The sequence below is a fragment of the Culex pipiens genome, chromosome 1 (genome assembly GCF_016801865.2).
Source record: "Culex pipiens pallens isolate TS chromosome 1, TS_CPP_V2, whole genome shotgun sequence".
Classification (NCBI taxonomy): Eukaryota; Metazoa; Arthropoda; class Insecta; order Diptera; family Culicidae; genus Culex; species Culex pipiens.
Genome location: NC_068937.1, coordinates 59,769,909 through 59,791,055, shown reverse-complemented (window position 1 = coordinate 59,791,055; position 21,147 = coordinate 59,769,909). Strand labels below are relative to the sequence as shown.

At 38.5% G+C, this 21,147-nt stretch overlaps 1 protein-coding gene and 3 long non-coding RNA genes across 6 annotated transcripts; 2 read left to right on the top strand and 2 right to left on the bottom strand.

Annotated features, from left to right (window-relative positions):
• Positions 1-508: 508 nt before the first annotated feature.
• LOC120425002 (uncharacterized) lies at positions 509-2,421 on the bottom strand. 2 transcript variants are annotated; one of them, XR_008211770.1, is made up of 4 exons: positions 1,823-2,421; positions 1,538-1,763; positions 1,381-1,456; positions 509-1,322 (listed from the first exon to the last, which is right to left on the bottom strand). It is a non-coding gene; the product is annotated as an uncharacterized LOC120425002 (long non-coding RNA). The 2 variants fall into 2 exon arrangements; XR_005606458.2 differs by having other exon boundaries at positions 1,381-1,763.
• Positions 2,422-12,648: 10,227 nt separating this feature from the next.
• On the top strand, positions 12,649-15,594 carry LOC120425036 (uncharacterized). Of its 2 annotated transcripts, none has more exons than XM_039589405.2 (3): positions 12,649-12,840; positions 12,896-13,374; positions 13,435-15,594. In XM_039589405.2, exon 3 carries the CDS (start codon positions 13,709-13,711, stop codon positions 14,282-14,284), a length of 576 nt encoding a protein of 191 aa, XP_039445339.1. In that variant the 5' UTR covers positions 12,649-12,840; positions 12,896-13,374; positions 13,435-13,708; the 3' UTR covers positions 14,285-15,594. The 2 variants fall into 2 exon arrangements, with proteins under 2 accessions (XP_039445339.1, XP_039445340.1); XM_039589406.2 differs by having other exon boundaries at positions 12,896-13,378.
• Positions 15,595-17,478: 1,884 nt separating this feature from the next.
• Positions 17,479-19,178, bottom strand: LOC120425028 (uncharacterized). Its single transcript, XR_005606464.2, has 3 exons — positions 19,038-19,178; positions 18,532-18,976; positions 17,479-18,481 (listed from the first exon to the last, which is right to left on the bottom strand). It is a non-coding gene; the product is annotated as an uncharacterized LOC120425028 (long non-coding RNA).
• Positions 19,179-19,615: 437 nt separating this feature from the next.
• LOC128092416 (uncharacterized) lies at positions 19,616-21,048 on the top strand. The gene is made up of 2 exons (XR_008211751.1): positions 19,616-19,755; positions 19,825-21,048. It is a non-coding gene; the product is annotated as an uncharacterized LOC128092416 (long non-coding RNA).
• The last annotated feature ends 99 nt before the right edge of the window (positions 21,049-21,147 follow it).

Genomic DNA, 21,147 nt, shown 5'->3' with positions numbered 1-21,147 from the left:
ATCGTGCGCATTTGCTTCTAGAGTTGACCACTTGATTTGAGGCGAGCAGGCTCAAGAAGGCATGTCAGGGAGATCTTCGAGCTGGCCGTGACAACTAGGACGATAAATCTTTCGGAGTGCTTATCGGAACTGGCCGGAATCTTCTCGTTCGAGAAAACTCACGATGTTGATGCAGCAAGTGATCGACAAGGCAAAAGCAAAGGAACAGAACGACAATGCCAAGACCTCCATCAAGAAACTCAATGATTGCGGACTGTGACGAAGCGAAAAAAAAAGGTTAGTTTGCAGCTGAGCTGATTTTATTTTTATTTTTAAGCATTCCAATCCATAGAGGAAGTCGCCAACGGTTTCGATGTTGCCCCAGGTTCGACCGGTTTTGCAGCCAACAATGGATCGTCGTCCAGTAACGCCGCTGCGCAATTCGATTCATTCACGTGAAAACTTTAGGATATGTGTAATAGTGTGATGCGTATTTTTTTTAAATAAATCTGAAGGAATCTAAACTGTATTAAAAAAAATCTTTTCAATAAATTCATTCAATTTAACATCAATTTAATTCGATAAGAAAACAGGCAAGATCGGGACCGTGGTTGATCAGAAGCGACGGGATCGGGCGGAATCGTAAACGGAAGTTGATGTTCTACGGTAACCAGAAAACTTTTCCACACAAACTGTACATGCCGCGGGGTGGGGCATTTTCTTGCGCGGGACCAGTGCCCTGCAGTGCTTGGGAACGTCCAACTTGAAGTTGCCGCCCTTGCTGAATGCTGCAGTTGAACCGTTGATCTCTCTCTCTGAATGCTGCCCAGCTGGTTGACGGTGTTTTGCGCTCGATCCTGTCCGTGATTGTGATGCAGCAATGTCGGTGCTTGACGAATCCACGCTTGTAGATCAGGTTGCGGATCGAAATGAGCGAAAAGTAGCTGTAAGTGAAGTACGGACCGGCGATGCGCATCATTTTCTTGGTGGCCATGTTCAGCTTGAGGATGGTGGTTGTTGATATGACGCAGACGGAACAGAAGCAGCACTTTGCAGGCCATCGTAATTGTGTCTTTTTGCGCATCAGGTTGAACCAATCGTAACCGGTCACTTTACTGCATGGAAAAGTCCCTCCGATGAGGCCAGACGGGAATGCTCAGCTTGGAGTTGCTCTTCCTTGTAGAACTCCGTCAGCATAGGCACCGGTGCCGGCAAACTGTTGGTGCTGTCCCCGCGGTGGTCCAGATTCAACAGCGGACCTCCATTGAATGCACCTGCGAGACCATTCGTATTCGCGAGGAGCAGGAGAAACTCGAGAATCAGCGCGTGGCGATACTGTTAGTCTGCAAAAGAACCCAAATTAAACCACTAAAGCCTCCAGGTAGATTCGGATGAACTGACGTGACACTCAGCTGCTCGTAAAGGCCGTGAAACAGATGTAGACTCAGCCGTCGCCATCGCTGGTACAAGGTTTCTCCTGTCGAAGAAAATGTCCAAATTACACGCACGACTGGAATCCATGTAGCCGGTGTAAGTTAATTGCGCTGAAGATCACTACCTTGTTGTGCATGCTCTGGCAGGCGAGTCACTTGCCGTTAGGGGAAAGGGTGACTGCGGGGATCGATTGCATCCTTGGATCGGCGATGTACACCGTCATGTTCACTGGAGTTTTCCACTCCAAGACGCACTAGCTTTTGTCGTCGAAGGTCGTCACGAAGCGCTGGTTTTAATCGCCTAAGTTTATCGTGCCCAGATGGCGTTCGTACTCCTGGACGGGTGTCCCACTATAAGAGAAGACAATTTGAGATTTCTTATTTCATATTTTTTTGTTAAACCTACTCACGCAGATGATCTTATCGGACGTCGGACGTTCCCACCACTAGCAGGTGTTGCTTGCTGTGATCCGGGCTGAAAAACGGTATCTTCCGTGAGCTAACGTGTGACACGACGTCGCCCGTTTCGTTGTCCCACAGCTTGAGGTAGCAAATGTACCCGACACGAACTTATCCCCGCCCGGCCTGCTGGTGGCCCTAGCAGGTTCGCAAGCAACGCCGCTCGTAGTAAAACTCTTCGATCTTGATCCGGGTGTCCATGCTACAGTACTGCAGAAGATGGGCCAGGGAACAACCGGATGGCGGAAATGTCCTTGGTGTCTCCACGATCTCAACCCGCTCGGTCCCGTTCGGCCTCGATACAAGTTCCTAATCCCCGTATCCACCTCACGGTCCCAAAAATCTATCAACTTCTTCCGGCGTGTCAATCTCCAACACCCGATTCGCTCTAGAATAAAACGTGTTCGTGTCGTACGTGGCCTGCATGTGCCTCACCATCTCCACTCGGTCCTTCCTCCACCGAGATGTAGACCGCCTTTCGCTGGTTCTGCGGGCTCCTCCACAAAACCTGAAGCATTTGCTTCTGCTCCGTCAAACCGAATTCGCCGGACCAGCCCACTATGGGGTATTTCCATATAAGCGAGCGGCCAAAAATATTTTTTTACTTTTTTGTGACTTTTTTGTGTTGTTTGTACTTAGTATAATGAAAACAAATGAATTTTGATATTTTTCCAAAAAAAAAGTTTAATTTTCGATTTTTTCATATATTTGAGGCCACATGCATTAAAGTGGTGAATTTTAATATTCTTGCTCTGTCTATTTGATGCACGGAATGACGGTTTATGCTATGTTAAAGTTTCTGATTTACGTTCAATCTCCCTCCTCTTTTTCTTGAGTTTAAATCCACCTCTCTTTGAAGACCCCCCCCCCCCCCATCCCCCTCCAATTAAAATTTGATTTTTGCGGTGTTTTAGAATTTTAGACGGTTTATTTTATGGAACATTGTATGGATTCTCGTCCACGTTTTTGGTTGATCCACTTGCAAAATTCACGTTTTCCACGATAAATTCTTCTAAATCAAAATCACTATGTAACCGATTGTCGTTAGATTACTTAAAATATGAACTTCTTCTATGGGCTTTTGTATACATCGTTTTGAAGCTACAGAACAGCATGCGTAGTTTTTCCTCTGTGGGTTTTTCCTGAGTTGATCATGTGATGGTTCTGCAATGTTGTAATTCTTACAAATATACTCGAAACCAGTTCTCACGTTTTCAGAATAGTGCTTCGTTTTATCGTACAGGGACACTACGGTATTATTATCCATACTTTCAAAAGAACACAACAACGAACTGATATGAATATTCGACGAATCGTTTCTGTAAAATACTTAGAATAGGAATTTCTAATTTTATTAAACGTACCTAAGTACCAAAAAAGTCATGAATATCAAATCAATTTCAAAACATACATAGCAGGTACGTCATTTCTGCCTCCGCAGGTAAATAATGTGATTTTAACCAAGCGTATACGCGAAATCATTAATTTTCTTGCATGAATCAAAATGTTCAAAATGGCATAACTCAAAAAGTGCACATAAGTGCACTTTGAAATTTGGAGACAAGTTAGGAAATGGTTCAAATTTTAAGCTGCAAAATTTTCAGATCGCACAAATGCACACAAAAAAAGTACTCCATTAACAAAGTTGAAAAAAACTAAATTTTGAATAAAAATCCATCTTTTTTGATTTTTATTATTTTTTTTAGCCTGTAAAAGTGTGTTTTGTAAAATGTTATTGAAGTTGAATCAATTACCTTTCTGAATATATATAATGATGCAGGAAAAAATACATAAACAGCTACACAGTACAACTATGAAAAATAATCATTTTTTTGTCAAAAAACATGTTTTTTCTTACCATTTTCGCCTTTGAAGGTCTGCAATTCAGTGAATTTTGAACCTACAACTTTCAAACTCCGGATTTTTCTTAGTTAGAATGTTTATTTTCGAAAAAAAATACCAAAAAAATAATTAGAGTATGTCGGTTTTTCGATTTATGGCCGCCTGAAACCCCATAGTGCAGCCATCGCTGAAAACAACTCCTCGTACCGCCGGCTCGGGAATATTCCCCCTTTCCCTTGGGACCGCCAGCGGAGCGGCAAACCTGCAACGTTTTTGTCACCGACCTGGAAGAAAATAAACTCGCGGATTGCAGATTGCTTTGTTTATTTACAAAACTGCAGGAAAAGCAAAACAAACACCGAGTTGCCAAACTCGATTAAAAACTACTCGATTTGAGATGGCAAGGCTGCAGAACGATTTTGCTTAGTTCAAAGTCGAGCAGTCGCTGACCGCTTTAAATCGCTTTAACGCGCGTTAACTTGCGATAACTTGCTTTAAGGTGGCGTTATGTGAAAACTCGGCACGATGAGTAGCGTTGATGCTTTTCGAGCTCGTTTTTGTGCGTTTTAGTGTGTTATCGCGGAGTGACGTCCCCCTCGATGGTAAGGGTAATTTTTTGGACGGAAAAGGCATCAATGAAAATACGGTAGAATATATAGTTTTTGGTTTTTTTTTGTATGGGGAAAAGTCGAAATTTTTATGGTGACTGTGCCTAACAATACCCCTTTTTTATAGTAATTTCCCAAAATAAGATATGTTCTATGGTGAAAAAACATAAAGGCTACTGTAGAATCATGGTAAAAATAACCATAGAATTTATCGTGTGATAACCATAAAATCTACTGTTGGTTTATAGTAAAACTTTATGCGGGTTTGTACCTACCAAATTTGTACAGAATTGTTCACTTTTTGACGGATGGTTCACAACAATAATATTAGAACTTTTTCGGCTTTAATTTTAGTTGATTGCCGATTCTGTTCGGTTGATCATGCTGCCAAAGTCGTCCAAACCTGAAAAAAAAGAAAAAAGAAAAAAAAGAAAAAAAAATCACAAAGTATCGAGTAGAATGTAACATTCAAATATCATGTACTTATCTGATGATTCAAAGGATTTCCTCGGTCGGCTGCCGCCAAGATCCCTTTTGATTACCGATCGAATCATCCAGCACCAACTGATCCAATGTTTCAAGTTCTCCACGGCGCTGAAATGATCAAAAAGAAAAATGTAAACAAAGTATCTGGTAAATTAAATGATTTGTTTGAAAATTATACCTGCGCACAAAACGTAAACAACGACCAGCCGCACGAACGATTCACTTCAGACTGTTTTTGCCTGTGCCAGCGATTGCCTGCACCAGCGCAGGTAACGAGCGTAGCGAGAGAAGAGAAACGAGAGAGCGCGCAAGGCAGATTATTAATACTCTGACTTGCGCGCTCTCTCATTTTTTTCTCTTGCTACGCTTGATACTTGCTCTCGCAATTATGCGTTAAATCCAAAATTATTATTATAATAATTAACTATTGAAGAATGATTCGCTCAAACAATTGAAATAAGGTAACAAACATCAGAAACATGAGATGTTTAAAATTATTTATGAATTTCGAACCTTTTTGTTCTTGTGCTCCTCAATTTGTATTCTTTTTTGGTTGATATAGATTGGTGTAATCAATCATCCGGTAGACGACCCACGGATGATGCGGTGGCGGATGAATCACCAGCAAGTTGTGCTGCAGAGCATCGCACAGGACGGGGTCAAACGCCAGGTACCCCGGATGTGCTTCTCAGCCCAAATGTCCTGGCGCAGCTTACGAATCTGTGCCCACAGATATTCATCCTGCGAATGAGGCGAATTATGATGCTTCTTGGTGCGCTTGTTCAAAAACACCTAAATCATACCCAGCAAATTCTCCAGCCCGGGAGCATGTTGACAGCTCCCATACAAACTGAGCGTACCCCGTTTTGTGGGCCCAGTGGGCCTAAGATGGCGGCCTTCGATATTATCTAGCCAAATTTTTGAAAATGGCGAATAGTTTAATCAAATATAGTTTTTGCCTTATTTTGGTTTAAAACGACAAAATAAGCATTATGGAATCATTTTCTTTAAAAACTTGTTTAGAGATACGCCACGTTCAAATATTAGTCTAGAACTGTTGAAGTGAGCGTGCCACAAAAGCCGTCACGAAAAAAAAGTTTCCTATGCAAATTTTGAGTTGCGTATTTGATGGGCGTACTCCGACGAGGCCCACTTGCCATCTGTCGGTGGATACGCGCAACTCACGAAAACTGTCATGTTAGGGGACGGTTGAAATTCTCCAGCGCCGATTCCTTCTTCTCGTACAACTCCCGGCCAACCTAGGCTAACGGGTAGAGCAACAAGTTCGTCGAGTTGACTTGACAATTGAACAAATCGGCCAAAAATTTAAGCGCGTACTGGGCCGCGTCTCACTTGCATTGCTTCAGATTCTCTTTGAAGGCCTTTACTGTATGGTTCACAAACTCTCCGCCAATGTTACAATTCTTCGCTTTTATCAGCCCCATCATCTTCGAGTAGATCGTACACTTTTCCGGTAACTTTATCAGACAAAATCCGCAAAATCTTGTTCCTTAAGTTGCCCAAATCCGACACCAGCACCGAAACGAACGTTTCGAAAGTGCTTCAAAAATGGCCTGAGGGTCCACCATCCTAATTTCGTGCAAGCTCCATGACGGCCTAAAAATCCATCACCCGTAGTGATACGACCACTCGCGAAGAACACCGCGAATCGAAAACCCTCGAATTTCGCGCTAGTTCATCCACCAAGAGGCCAATGTAGATCATCTGAAGCACCGATTGCCGGCACTCTTTACCAGCCCGAACGAAATTCCGAGCAGCTACCGGTCATCAGCAGGTTCACGGAAAAGTTATCGATTTTGGCGGAGGAGGACGCAGCCGCCACCGCAAACGGAAGGTCATCCCAATCAAAACAATCATTCGAGTTGGCCTGAAAGCGCTGTAATTATTATTTGACACGGATGCAGCAACCTTTGATTGCGGACAGGTTATCCCGCGAGGACGTCTCAGACTCATCCGCTACCCGGTCAACACCACTGGAATAAGAAAATCGATCAATCATCTTATACTCAGATTGTACCGTCTAACTTACGACTTGCTGCGTTTTTTCTGCGCCTGGCCAAGGCATCTGTCGCTTCTTGTCGCAGAGATGTTCCTAGCTTCTACTCTTTGACCTCCCAAAAACGACCATCTTGGCCTCAATGTCCCGCAGATGGCGATCAATGTTCCTCTCGATTTCCGCCTCAATCTTCGACCGATTCTGGATGACATCGTTCTGTTCCTTCAGCACGTCCAACTTCTCCCGGCTGTTACTCCAGCTCAGGCTGTTTGTAAACAAAACTTGCCATGATTTCCGAGGTTGTCATTTTAGCCAATCGCTTTCTTCGATGTTTTTGCACTGTAAAATGAAACAAGACTTTTGATGGTGGAAAACTAAATTATTATTCAAGATTTATTTTTCGTACATTTCAGCATAACTATTTTTTTGACTATTTGTATTGAACTGATTTCAGAGTAGCTGTGTGAGTAAATTCTAAAATTTGAGTTTAGATTGAACAACTATTGTGTCAAAACAGGATTGGCCCACGGTTAGATAATAATCATTAAAATAAATATATAAATCTGTGGGCACATTTTTTTTTAGTATTTGAATGCAAAATGTCTAACCCTGAACCCTGAACCAATACATTTTTGCATCAACGGTTGCACAAATATATTGAAATTAAAAGTCGTACCTGAAGGCTGATACGCAGATGGGAAGGAACGCAAAACTCCATACAAAAAAACGCCCAAGAAACGGTCAAGGAAAGGGTCACGAAAAGATTTTTCTTAAGCGGTACGCAGCTGAAAAGTAACAGAAACGGAAAGATTGCGTTTGAAGTTTCTTCGCGCGGTGCTTGTTTGTAATATGTTTTGATGAAAAAATCAAAGAATTGTAATTTTTCTTTTTGAATACGACTGATAATTACAAACGTTTTAATAATTTTGGAGATAATAATATTTAAAATTCCCGCCGAATCTCAAAAAGCAGAATATTGAACAAAAAGGACAGATTTAGTTTTTCGGTCGAAATGGAGTAAAAAAAGAAGTTGTCTTTATAGATGTCGGCCATCGTGTCACCAACAATTTATTGCTAGTACCAACCAGCTACCTCTGGATTATGAGTCCCCTGCACAGTCCGATTTATCCATACTCGCTGGACCAAAATGAAGTAAATCAGAGTGAAATTAAACTTGATAATAATCATACAAATATCTATGTTATTACTGAAAATACAACAATAATCTGAAATTTTAAAATCCAACCAAACAACAAATACAAAAATGTGAAAAAAATAAACATTTCAGAAATTTCAAATAACATTTTTTTTAAATAATAAAGAAAATTTCAACAAAATTCTGAAATTTGGAAAATCTAAATTAAAAATATACAGATTGAATAATAATTTTAATTTTTAACGTTTTTATAAATTCTATAGATCAAAAATGTTAAAATTCGAAACGAATGTACAAGTCGAAATTCCAAAAGTTTTAAAAATCGGAAATATAGAAATTCGTAAATACAAATTTACGAAAACCTCGAAATTATAACAATCAAAAACTCTATTTCTTCCAAAATTAAAAAATCTAGAATGAAAATTTAAGAATAAAGAAATTTAAAAAAATTAAGAAATTTAAAAAATTTAAGAATTTAAGAATTAAAAAAGTTAAAAAGTTAAAAAGTTAAAAATTTAAGAATTTAAGAATTTAAGAATTTAAGAATTTAAGAATTTAAGAATTTAAGAATTTAAGAATTTAAGAATTTAAGAATTTAAGAATTTAAGAATTTAAGAATTTAAGAATTTAAGAATTTAAGAATTTAAGAATTTAAGAATTTAAGAATTTAAGAATTTAAGAATTTAAGAATTTAAGAATTTAAGAATTTAAGAATTTAAGAATTTAAGAATTTAAGAATTTAAGAATTTAAGAATTTAAGAATTTAAGAATTTAAGAATTTAAGAATTTAAGAATTTAAGAATTTAAGAATTTAAGAATTTAAGAATTTAAGAATTTAAGAATTTAAGAATTTAAGAATTTAAGAATTTAAGAATTTAAGAATTTAAGAATTGAAGAATTTAAGAATTTAAGAATTTAAGAATTTAAGAATTTAAGAATTTAAGAATTTAAGAATTTAAGAATTTAAGAATTTAAGAATTTAAGAATTTAAGAATTTAAGAATTTAAGAATTTAAGAATTTAAGAATTTAAGAATTTAAGAATTTAAGAATTTAAGAATTTAAGAATTTAAGAATTTAAGAATTTAAGAATTTAAGAATTTAAGAATTTAAGAATTGAAGAATTGAAGAATTTAAGAATTTAAGAATTTAAGAATTTAAGAATTTAAGAATTTAAGAATTTAAGAATTTAAGAATTTAAGAATTTAAGAATTTAAGAATTTAAGAATTCAAGAATTTAAGAATTTAAGAATTTAAGAATTTAAGAATTTAAGAATTTAAGAATTTAAGAATTTAAGAATTTAAGAATTTAAGAATTTAAGAATTTAAGAATTTAAGAATTTAAGAATTTAAGAATTTAAGTTTTTAAGAATTTAAGAATTTAAGAATTTAAGAATTTAAGAATTTAAAAATTTAAGAATTTTGGAATTTCAGAATTTAAGAATTTAAGGATTTAAAACTTTAAGAATTTAAGAATTCCAGAAAAAAAATAAACATTTGTACCAGCCTTATTTCATAATTTCCAAATTTCCTAACTTCCTAGTTTCCGAATATCCTAATTTCCTTATTTCATCATTTCCATACTTCCAAATTTCCTGATTTCTTAACTTCCTAACTTCGTAAACTCCTAATTTCCTAGTTTCCTAATTTCCTAACTTCCTAATTTCCTGATTTCCTAATTTCCTAACTTCTTAATTTCCTAACTTCCTTACTTCTTAATTTCCTAATTTCCTGATATCCTAATTTCCCAAATTCCTAACTTCCTAATATTCTAATTTCCTAATTTCCTAACTTCCTAACTTCCTAATTTCCTAACTTCCGAATTTCCTAACATATTATTTTCCCAATTTCACGATTTTCTAATTTCTGAATTTCCTATTTTCCTTATTTCATAATTTCTTAATTTCCTAGCTTCCTAATTTCCTAACATATTAATTTCATAATTTCTTAACTTCCTAACTTCCTAAACTCCTAATTTCCTAGTTTCCTAATTTCCTAACTTCCTAACTTCTTAATTTCCTAATTTCCTAACTTCGTAATTTCCTAACTTCCTAATATCCTAACTTCCTAATTTCCTAGTTTCCTGATATCCTTATTTCCCAATTTCCTAACTTCCTCACTTACTAATATCCGAATTTAATTTCCTAACTTCCTAGTTTCCTAATTTTAAAAATTTCCTTATTTCCTAATTTCCAAATTTCCTAATTTCCTCACTTCCTAATTTCCTAATTTCCTAATTTCCTAATTTCCTAATTTCCTAACTTCCTAACATCCTAATTTCCTTACATATTAATTTTCTAATTTCTTAATTTCCTTGTTTCATAATTTCATAATTTACTAATTTTCTTATTTTCTTTATTTTACCAATTTGATAATATCATAATTTCCAAATTTCCTAATTCCCTTGTTTCCTAATTTCCTATTTTTTTTAATTTCCTTATTTCATAATTACATAGTTTTTTAATTTCATAATTACATATTTTTTTATTTCAGTTTTTCTTGTTTTAGAATTTAAGAATTTATAAATTTGCTTTTATTTATTGATTTCTTAATTTTGTTTATAATTGTTGTTGTTAAAAGTTTTTGAATAAACATTTTTAATCTATTTAATGTTAAGTTTTGAATATTTTTGATCTTTTTATTTTTTCCTCCAAAGAACCTCAAGCGCGCACACCGTCAATCGTGCTCATACCGAACTGTCAACTTTTCTTGGGGGGGTCACGAAAAGAACACGCAACATTTCTTGACCGCGTTCCTTCCGATCAGCATACCGTACTTGAATCAATTCTGTAACAACTTTTCAATAGGGCGAAACCCTCAGATGTAAACAAACTGAGTTTTTGTCAGAATCATATAAAGCGAACAAAACTGATTCTAAAACACCCTCCATCATCACAAAATTCCGAAAATACGTAGTTTTACAAGCAAAAAACAAAAGGGCTAATCAACAACACCAATCAAAACAAACCAAATTGTGTTTCCGCCCTTGTGTTTTCATCCAATCACGAGGGGCGAATGTAGTGTTTTCTGCAAGTTCCGACGTATATTTAGAAACACTAATTTTTCGTTATAATTTAGTGAATTTTAACCTGACAATCCTCAAAATGGATCAAAATGTATGTTTTTGATGTCTCTGACCACAATTCCACAAAAAACACAGATTTGTATGATCCTAAATCTTGTCCTAAATACATAACTTTTTAATTTCAATTATTGTAGTATCGGATCTGGTCTGGATTCACAATCTAGATGTGAAGGTCCATAATTTGCCGGTTCTTGGGACATCCGGGGATTCTAGGTCGAGCAGTTGCAGGACAAAAAGTTAGTGTAGGGAGGTTAAGGAGGAATGCCGTACAAAATCATCGCCTCCGTAACCATCGAAGCTATGCAAAGATTGAGAAGGCCGGATGGTGTCTCCCACTTCCGGCGGGGACACCCCAAGGAACGTCACTTCAATATAGACCACATCGTCAAACCAACTTGCTACTTACGGTGTATCCTAGCTCAACGAGTCTTGGCCTGAATCGGACTCCTTATGAAGGCTTTCTAGACCAATTTTTTATCACTGAGGTTGCAAATATCACTGTATTATCACTGACTGTAACGTTTCACAATGATAAAATAGTTGTTTCACCACTTTTTTCTTTAAAAACCCGAAAAATGAACAAAAAACAAAAGGGCGAATCTGTTGTTTACTTTTGCTTTGTGGCGTAACCTGACGGGCTAAACCGTTGTTTTGGTTGAGTGGGTGGCGAATACGGTGGGGCGAAAATGGAGGCACGCTCTTCAAAAAGGCGTAATTTGTTTTTCTCAATTTTTAATAGCAAAAACACCTTAATTAATTTCAAATTGCTCTCTGTGATGAAATTATTGCTATTTTCTATTACGTTTTGAAAAAAATGATGGTTTTCATGCTTTTTTGTGAAAATAGGAATTGATCGGAGTTGCAAAATTTTGAATGTTGATTTTCTCGAAACGGCAGGATCGTAGGTTTCGCCCTTTTGAAATGTTGTTACTGAATTTGAGCGAACACAGCTTTATTCGAATTCTGAAACGGAATTAATTTCGAATCGTATACACATTCCGTTTCAAAAGCAACAACCGGTTCCGTGTTTGTATCGGTTGTTGCGTTTGAAACGAAATTCGTATAAATACAATGGGGTACGGACAGGGGGTTTTTCACGAAATTGCCGCCAGGTTCGCGTTTGTTCTACGCCAAATCCCTCTGGTGGTATTTTTGATTAACTAAATTTGAAACAACAGATGGCACCACCGATACGTAAACAGTTACAGTAGTGGGTAGTAACTTTAGATTTAAAAATATTTTATTTGAATACGCAAATTTTGCATACAAATCTCGAGTTTTTTTTGAAAAGGTCCTATAAACAAAATTTTCACTTTTTGCTTTTTGGGTGTTTTTGAATAACCCTGACTCAAGGCGGTTCTAAAAACACCCAAAAAGCAAAAATTAAAAATTTTGTTTATAGGACCTTTTCAAAAAAAACTCTAGAAATGTTTAATAAAAGGAAAATAATGATAAAATATGTGATTACAATGACTTTTTTTTACAAGCTACTGCTCTAGATTGATAAATAGAGCCGAAAATTCAAATATTTTTCAAATATTCGTATCAGTATCATTTTACGGTATCCGACGGTAGGTCTTGTTTTTGTTATTGTTTATGTTTGTGCATGGTTTTGATTTTGGCGACGGCCGCGACGGCTGATTCGGCGAATGTTGCGGTTCAGCAGTTGTAAGGTTGCAAGGTGGACCGGAACTTGCCAAGTTTGACGAAACAGTTATGTTCGTTCCGAAGAATAACAAACTCGCATCGAAGCATGCCCTGCCCCTCATCGCAAAAGGTTTGTTTCTGTGGGTGTCAAATTTGCTTACATTTTAAGTCCGTTTTCTTTGCAGGAAAAACGAAGTTGGTGACGAAGCTTCCGAACAGCAACTGTGGCGAACCGGGCAGCGGGCGGTGGACGTGGAATGATCCTGAAGAATAACTTTGGCGAATCGGAGCTCGTTCGACAATCCAAAAAAAGTATAACCGGATGTTGAATTCATACGGAAGAGTATGCGCAACAGTTACGTTCCCAAGCCGGAAGAACTCGAAGGAGGACCGCGTTGAAGTGCAGTCGCTGAAGGCCTTTAACGTGCCCCGCCCACGCGTTGCGGTTCGTTCCGCCGATGAGGTGCAGTTATTCCGCAAAAACATGCATAGGTAATACCGTGCTCCATCCAACGCAGGAAAACTTCCCCGAGATCAACAAAGCCTCCCCCCGCCGACCGCCGGGGGGTTGGCCGATTGCGCTGTCCGGACGCGAGCTTCCACTCCAGCGAGATAATGATCAGAAGCCGAACATCCGCATCTTTGACAGCACGCTGAATTGATCGTAGGTGAATTGCCTCGGATGCACTTGGATTGCCGACGTTGACGTTTTTGTTTTTCTTAGGTTCGCGATTTGAATCGTGGCTTTAAGGGGGTGATTGCTACGCCGGGACGTTTGACCAATTTCCCGGAGCGATGCATCTCGAATCTGCGCTGTTACACGTACCTAGAGGTGGATCTGATACTGGACATGGGCTCAGACAAGAAAAATAACCGGGCAGTTCCGGCCGGTGCTGATGTAGAATGCGACGTGGCCGAAGGAAGTTTTGGCGTTGGCGGAGGATGGGCACGGAGCGACGAATAGCACCTTTTAGGACAAGCAGACGGCGTACTGCCCCATGGACATCTTGACGAACCATCAGGGCGAGATGACTCCGGACGAGAAGGAAGCGACGCACATCATCTATTCAGCGGTCGATCCGTTGCCTGGCTCACGTTCCGCCGGAACAAGACGACGTGATCCACCGGTATTACTTTCCGGAGTTGTTCGTGGGTTTCGAATACGTGCGATTGCGGACAACATTCCGGACTGTCCGCATTCGCCTGGGGACATCCGGCATCGTCTCAGCGTTGACGATCTGTGTCCGCCGGGGACGAGAAGTCAAGAAATCGGGCAAATTGACTCACCAGAAGCGCAAACGTTTGCCGTCGCCCAAGCCAAGAGCGGTAAGCGCAAGAGTGCCCGCTCTTCGGCCGTTTTCCTGAAGAAACCACGCGCCGACGACGAGGATTCGCAAGATTTGACGAAAGACTTTGACAACCCACCGGCGGAAACAAACTGGATCGAGGTAAAAGCATGCTCGAGCAACTCGGCGTTCGGCCCGGCCACACCGCAGCCGCCCAAACGTGAACCGGAGATGATGCTGTTGAAGTTCGCCACGATAACCGTTCTGGACAATGCGGATCGCGTCTGAAATAATACCAGGCTGGCACTATCAGCGACAACAGCAACACACAGGAAAAAGAGGACCTCGAGGACACCGTTAACGAGCAGACGCATCACATTGTCGTCTTATCATATTCGGCTTGGTTCGATTACAACACGATTCACATAGTTGAGAAGAGCGACCTTATTTTACTGATTATGTTTATATTTGTTATTCGATGTAGATTCTATGTATGAAATTAAAGATTATTTTAGGGGGTTCGGGATTTGGTTAGCGGGTGACAAAAACGGCTGCAGCTGCAACTGGTCATGGTCAAGTGGTCACACTTTGTCTCAAAAGTCTAAAGCCACAATTGGTAACAGCAGTAGACACACACTAAGGTTCCACAAAGCTAGTTGTTCTGAACATAGAGCCTGCCCTAATTCGTCATAATCCGGCCAAATATTCTCTCCAAACTCTTCACCACCATCGGATAAGTTATTTCACAAGCTTCCAAAATTATCAAACTTTTAATGATCCTGTTTATCTACTTTCTATAATTTCGACGTCTTTATACCAAGATCTCTCCGTCAGCCAATCGCCAAGAGACTGCAGGACCGAAACGACCTCGAGATCACCTTCGTCGGGTCAAAAAGTTGGAGAGAGCGAGAGAGAAACGCGAGTAAAATGAGCATGGCGACGGCTGTCACGCGAGTGGTAAACCGAATTTAAACTGTATGGGGGAAATTGGCACGACTCACCTCTCGCAGGAGTCATTGGACAGCTTTGTTTGAAACGGACCACGGTGCCCCCAGAGAATGCAAGTTTTCATCGCGTTGCACCATCTTCAGCCAGTGCATTTCCGACGCGGTAATAATTTTCGAGTGCAGCTAAGGAGTTGAGCTTTCCACGCAGCGTTTAAGTTTACATGTGTGTGTGCACAATCTTCCTTACGAAATTACACCGATCGCTCGACGGCCTCAGAAGAGCTCAAACTTCAACGCTTGATTCTGGTGGAACTTCTACGTGAGCGACTACAGTGCGATTCTTTGGCTCCACGCATCCTCATGCTACTTGTCTGCAAAATCTCAGTTAAGCGGTCAAGCTGGCCAAGATCAGGACGAATTTGCGAACACCGAGATTTTTACCCAAACGACCGTGACGAAGAAATACCGCAAGATCAGTTTCAGGAAAACACGAAATCCGTCTCCCAGCCTGGAGTTCCACATCCTGGTACATTGTGTCTGTGTTCCTATTAATATGAATCGTATCAAATTCTAAAAGATTGTAATGATGCTTGTTTAAATAATTGCATACAATTTTTTTTTGATTAAGAGAAACATTACTTACAATGCATTTATTGCTCATTTAAACGCTCTGCATTTTGATGCACATTCACGTCGAGTGCAATAGTATGCATCTTTAATTTATTCAAAGCAACCACCTTTTCATCTCACTTAGCTCTCAACTCCGCTCTTTGAATCAACAAACAAGACTGTTTAGTTTTTTATTCCAATTTACTTTTTGTTTTGTGGAAAAAAAATGAAGATGGCAACAATTTTCAAATGGTTATTTAATGTTTCTATATGGTACTTGCGAATCAATGTTAACTATTTGAACTTTATAACAACCTTATGATTTAGGGTAACTATTTGGGAAAACATCCTCAAATAGTTTTTAGAGTTACCAAGAAAATTGTTGACCATAATAAACATTAAAATGACTCCATAACGTATGGTAACCATTTGACAAATTGTCATCAAGGTCCGCAATTTGGACCATTTGAACTTTAAAATTACCTTATGATTTAGGGTAACCATTTGAGAAATCATCCGTAAGTAGTTTTTTAAAGTTCCCAAAAAAATTGTTGACCATTACAAACATTAAAATAACTCTATTACGTATGGTAACCATTCAACAAATAGTTGTCGAGGTCCGCCAAATAACATTATTACAAATGGTGACTATATCTCATAAGGTTATTTTAAGTTCCTCATCACAATCGATATAGTTTTCGTTTATCCGGGTACCATTCAAAAACCATTTCTGAAACAGTAAAAACCGGAGGAAAAACGTCGCTTTTTCGAGAAAATTTACTTTATTTTTACCATTACACAAATGGTAATTTGACGAAACGTTGTTCGGGGATTTTTAAGGTTACCGTTGCTAACCACCCTCAATTCAGATGGTCGAACTTTATGATAAATGGTAGGGTACCATTTCCGATATGGTATTTTTAAGGTTTTGCTACCATTTTTCAAATTGTGGTTACGATCTCTGAAATGGTGACAAAACTATTTAACAAAAAGTTTTTTTAAGGTTCTCGTTTATGCGGGAACCTATTATAAATGCTATAGTAGAACACAATTGATGGCGGCCACATTTTTTTCGATAAGTTTGTATAATCCAAATAATTTGTCAACTTACATGAAGTAAAATTACTATGTCTATAAGTCCAAATAGTTCAAACAATATTTCAACAGTATAGAGTACAATTACAGTTTGTTATATAATCCAACTATATGTTAAACGATTCCCGGATGAACGAGGATGATTTGATGATCATATAGAAATATTAAATGACTATTTAGTATAGAATCACCATTTGTTGAATTGTTTTCCCAAAAACATTTTATCAGATAGTTATTATTTGTGAAATTTTCATGTAATTGTTTTTAATAGTCATTGATTTTGGTCAGAAAAATGAAGATATTTGACCTTCTGGGAACTATTTGAGAAGTCATTCATCTTCAACAAAAATTTAAATAAGTTTTTTTTACACAGATTAGTATTATTACTGTTATTAATGATATTTTTTTTACTTACCAAAATATCCTTAATAATTATTTGTCGAATGGTGCTGTTGGAAATATTCGACTTAGTTTTTTCTAAGAAAAATATATTAAAAGACCTGTGTCAGGAATATTAAGCGAATAAACATTTTTTTCTCGATTGGAGTACAATGGATTTATTTGTTATTTGATAGTACAGAACATTACATATTCAACAATGAATTTACAATGATTATCTTATATGTGAACAATGGAATTTGTGTTTCGATTTTTTTTTGCATTTAAAATAAGCAATATTTTTTAATGTATATACCTAAATATCTAAATATGCGTGTATTAAAAATGTAATAATTCACATTATCAAAAAGTAATCATTACAAAAATCAGCTGATTGAATTGAATTAATTTTTAGCTCGGTCACCACCGGCATCGCTGACTTTTGGTAGGGCGAACCGGCGACTGGATATGATCGGAACATTCCGACGTCAATTTGAAGATGACCACCGGCCGGGTAGTTCCGTTGATAGCATCTGATAGCTATTTAATGTGCAAGGAGTTTGATGGAGCGACGATTAGAAATTCTGTCGATTCTAAAAAGAAGCATAAACATAAACCAATTTTGTCGATCCTAAAATTGATATATTTTTAAAATAGTCTCAAACAATCTAAAAAATTCAAACCACCGGCTGGTCCTCGGTTGCCATTTCAGAGATTGCCGCTGCTGCGGTTCCTCACTGGACAGATTTTTTTCCCTGGCGGAGATTCCTCAATCAGTTTGGTTACCGTCGTTTTAGTTTCCTTCAGCCAATAAACCTGAGCCACGGTAAGGCAGTGACTGTCCGACTTGAACTTGACTGACGAGGAGACAGGTGAAGGATCATCAGCTCTGGTATGGGTTAACGGAAAAGTCTTGCAGCGCCCAAAGCTTGCAATTTAAATTGTAGTCGATCTTCAGCTGCGGCTGTTGCGTCCCAGCGCCACCACTAATCTGAACATCCCCATCCTCCTGTACCTCACTGGTCTCCCATTCTCTCTCGTTTTTCACACCGACCGAGACGACGATTCCGCACAATCAGTCATCGAACGCGCAGAATCTCCCAAATCACTCTCCTCCACCCCGTACTTGATGATCTTCTTCAGATTAAACTCCGAAATTATATGTGAAGAAAAATTCCTCCCTGGTCGCGACCCGCACTTGTCCAGCGTAACGGCATTAAACATGATCCTCAGCAGTAGCATCGAGATCGTCGGAGGGGTCATTTCCGACCGACAGACCGCAACCGCAAGCGAGATGAATGTTTCGATCGCCGGAATGCCGTCTGTCCCGGCCGGTCGCAGATCGCGAACGCCTGGTGCTGTGCGAAATGCCTGTCAATGTCCGTCGAGGACTTCGTCTCGTTGTAATCCTTCAACAGCTCGATGCTGATCCCTCGGTGCATTTGTTTACCGTTGTCTAGAACAAGATTTCGCAATAAATTACACCAAAACCAAAGCAAAACTTACCGTAAATGTTTTAAACAATTTGAGACCACTGGGAGCACCTAGGTTCAACCGCTAAACGGAAAGAATTTGGCCAAGAAAATTCCCTCAGCAAATCGTAGCACGTCCGCAGAAAGTTGTGCTTGAAAGCGGTGAAGAAAAAATCCTCCTTCCAGGTCGTGACATTGTTCTCAGGTGCAAATCGCCTCGCACTTATCCAGCGTGACAGCTTAAAAAATGTCACCCAACAGCACCACCGGGATCATCGGAGCGGTCATTTCCTAGTTCCGACCGACAGGCAGCAACCGCAAATGAGATTAATTTCTCGATCGCCGGAATGTCGCCCGTTTTGGCCAGAAGCAGATCGCGGAATGCTTGGTGCAGTGCGGACCGCTTGTCAATGTCCGTCGAGGACTTAAGCTCGTCGTACTCCTTCTTCAGCATCTCGATGCCATTTGTTTACCGTTGTCTAGAACAAACATTTCGCAATAAATTACACAAAAATCAACCAATACTCAAGCAAATCTTACCGTAAACTTTTTTAGCAACTCGAGAAAACTTGGAGCACTCATTTTTAGACAGATTTGGGGCGAAAAAGTTGAGATAATTGCAAGTTCAGATTTCGAAAAAAAAAAAACGCTCAAGGTTCTCGATGTGTTGAACTTGTAAACAAACTGATGTCAGATGAAAGTCGGATTCCGTAATACACTCTAAAATTGTTGTTTCAAGTTGCTTTACACTTAGTACAAGTAGCACTCAAAATTGAGTAACGAAATCTAAATCAGATTATAAAATTCTAACATTCATGAATGGTAAATTTCCAATATTATTAGTAATTATTTTTGCACTGCAAATACTAATCACGCAAATAACTATATTTTATTTATTTATACAATTAAAAAAAAACTTCAGCAGGTAATTTACGCGAAACATTGCATAAATGCACCTAACAGTGTATGTTTACATCTGTGCGCGTCGAGAAAACGTCAGCTGCTGCAGGCTGCTGCTCAAGTGTTTTACTAGGTTTTACTGTTTGTGATTGAATTACGGTGATGGTGTTTCGGATGGATTCGGAACGAGTGCTGTGAAACTTGTGGACCACATTGGTTTAGGGCTGGACCACATTGGTCCTCGGCACCCGTTTGCGAGGATACCTTTCAAGACGCCAAGATTGACTCCCTTGCTGGTATCCCGAACGGCATCCGTGAGTCTTCTGAGCGATCACGAAGGAGCAGGATAGATTTGGGAGTAAGTTGGCAACAGCTGTAAAGAAAGTCTTGATTGCGACAAGGATCCATTCGTTTTTTTCGATTCTAGCCAAAAACCAGTTCCAGCAAACATCCCTGATTGATACACGGATCAATAAGTTGCTTTCGGTGCGGCTAATCCAGCTGTATTTGGAAAGTCGGCGATCCAGACCTTTCCGGAATGGTCAAGGCAACTTTCATAGGGAACCTTTGTTGGCGAAGCTGGAAACAGACTCGGTTTTGCGTGGATTTCTTTGGAAAAGGCGGAGCATCTCGCAGCATGTTTTGTTTGTATGATAACAAGTTGTATTCTGGAGCAACATTAGAAAGGGACGGTACGAAATTGCTCTTACAACCTTCTTCCCATTTGAACACATGAGAAGAAATGCCGTAAGAGCAATGTCGTACTGCCCCTTCAAATGTTGCATGTTTTTTTATTTACATTTTTTTATTTAGTGTGTTTTCTTTTTTTCAGGTTTAATCCAAGAACAACAAGATCACCAGATGAACTCTCGGTTATCCGACGTTGCACGACTGTGCCGTTTTCCTTCAGAACAATCTGCAGAACCGACTGCTGAAATAACCTGGGACCCCACCATCCGACCAATGATTTCCAAAGGATGGTGGAGATGGAGCTGATCGTGCTGTACAGCTTCGGTCAACTCTCTACCGCAGTGGATGCCTCCCTGAACTGTGTTTTTTCTTCTTCTGTATAAGTTAATTCTAAAATTTGTTGTACTATTTTCTCTTCAGTTTAATTTGTTGCTGATTTAGAATCCCGCAAACTCTCCATCATGTTTGAATTTAAAATTCCCATATCATTAGGCCAATTCAGACAAAAATATAATATATATCAAATAAAATGAAAAAAATAAATAAGCTGTTTGACCAAAGCAAAATTAATGTTTTCTAGCTCAAAATTCCGAAAATCCTTGAAAAAATGATGTTTATTCGAATTGTTACAACTGTTCCCCAAAATGTAATGTGCCATGAAAAATCACTGATATAACTATTTAAAACCCTAAAAATACCATTTGAGAAATGGTGAAATCCCTAAAATATATACGCAAAAATGAACTTTCAAAAAGCATTTGACAAAGTGTCGCTAGAAGAAAAAATCAAATAGTGAATATTGCTAACAACATATATGGGGAATAGTTCACTATTTGAGAGACGGTGAGGAATTAAAAAAATGATTTACCGAATAGTGGCTATACAATTTGGTAAAATGTTGATTGAATATTTAACAAATGATTTTCAAACGGTTTTTTTCTATGCGGGAGTTTTTCAGAAACTATATAGGGAATAGTCAATTTTTTGGGCAATGACTATTTGACGTAAAATCCAAGTTTATAAAAATATTCACATATGTATGAAAACCTCATATAGTTTT

What these genes read in the sequence shown, in the direction of transcription:
- LOC120425036 (XM_039589405.2), top strand. Translation starts at nt 13,709, where the DNA reads ATGGACATCTTGACGAACCATCAGGGCGAGATGACTCCGGACGAGAAG.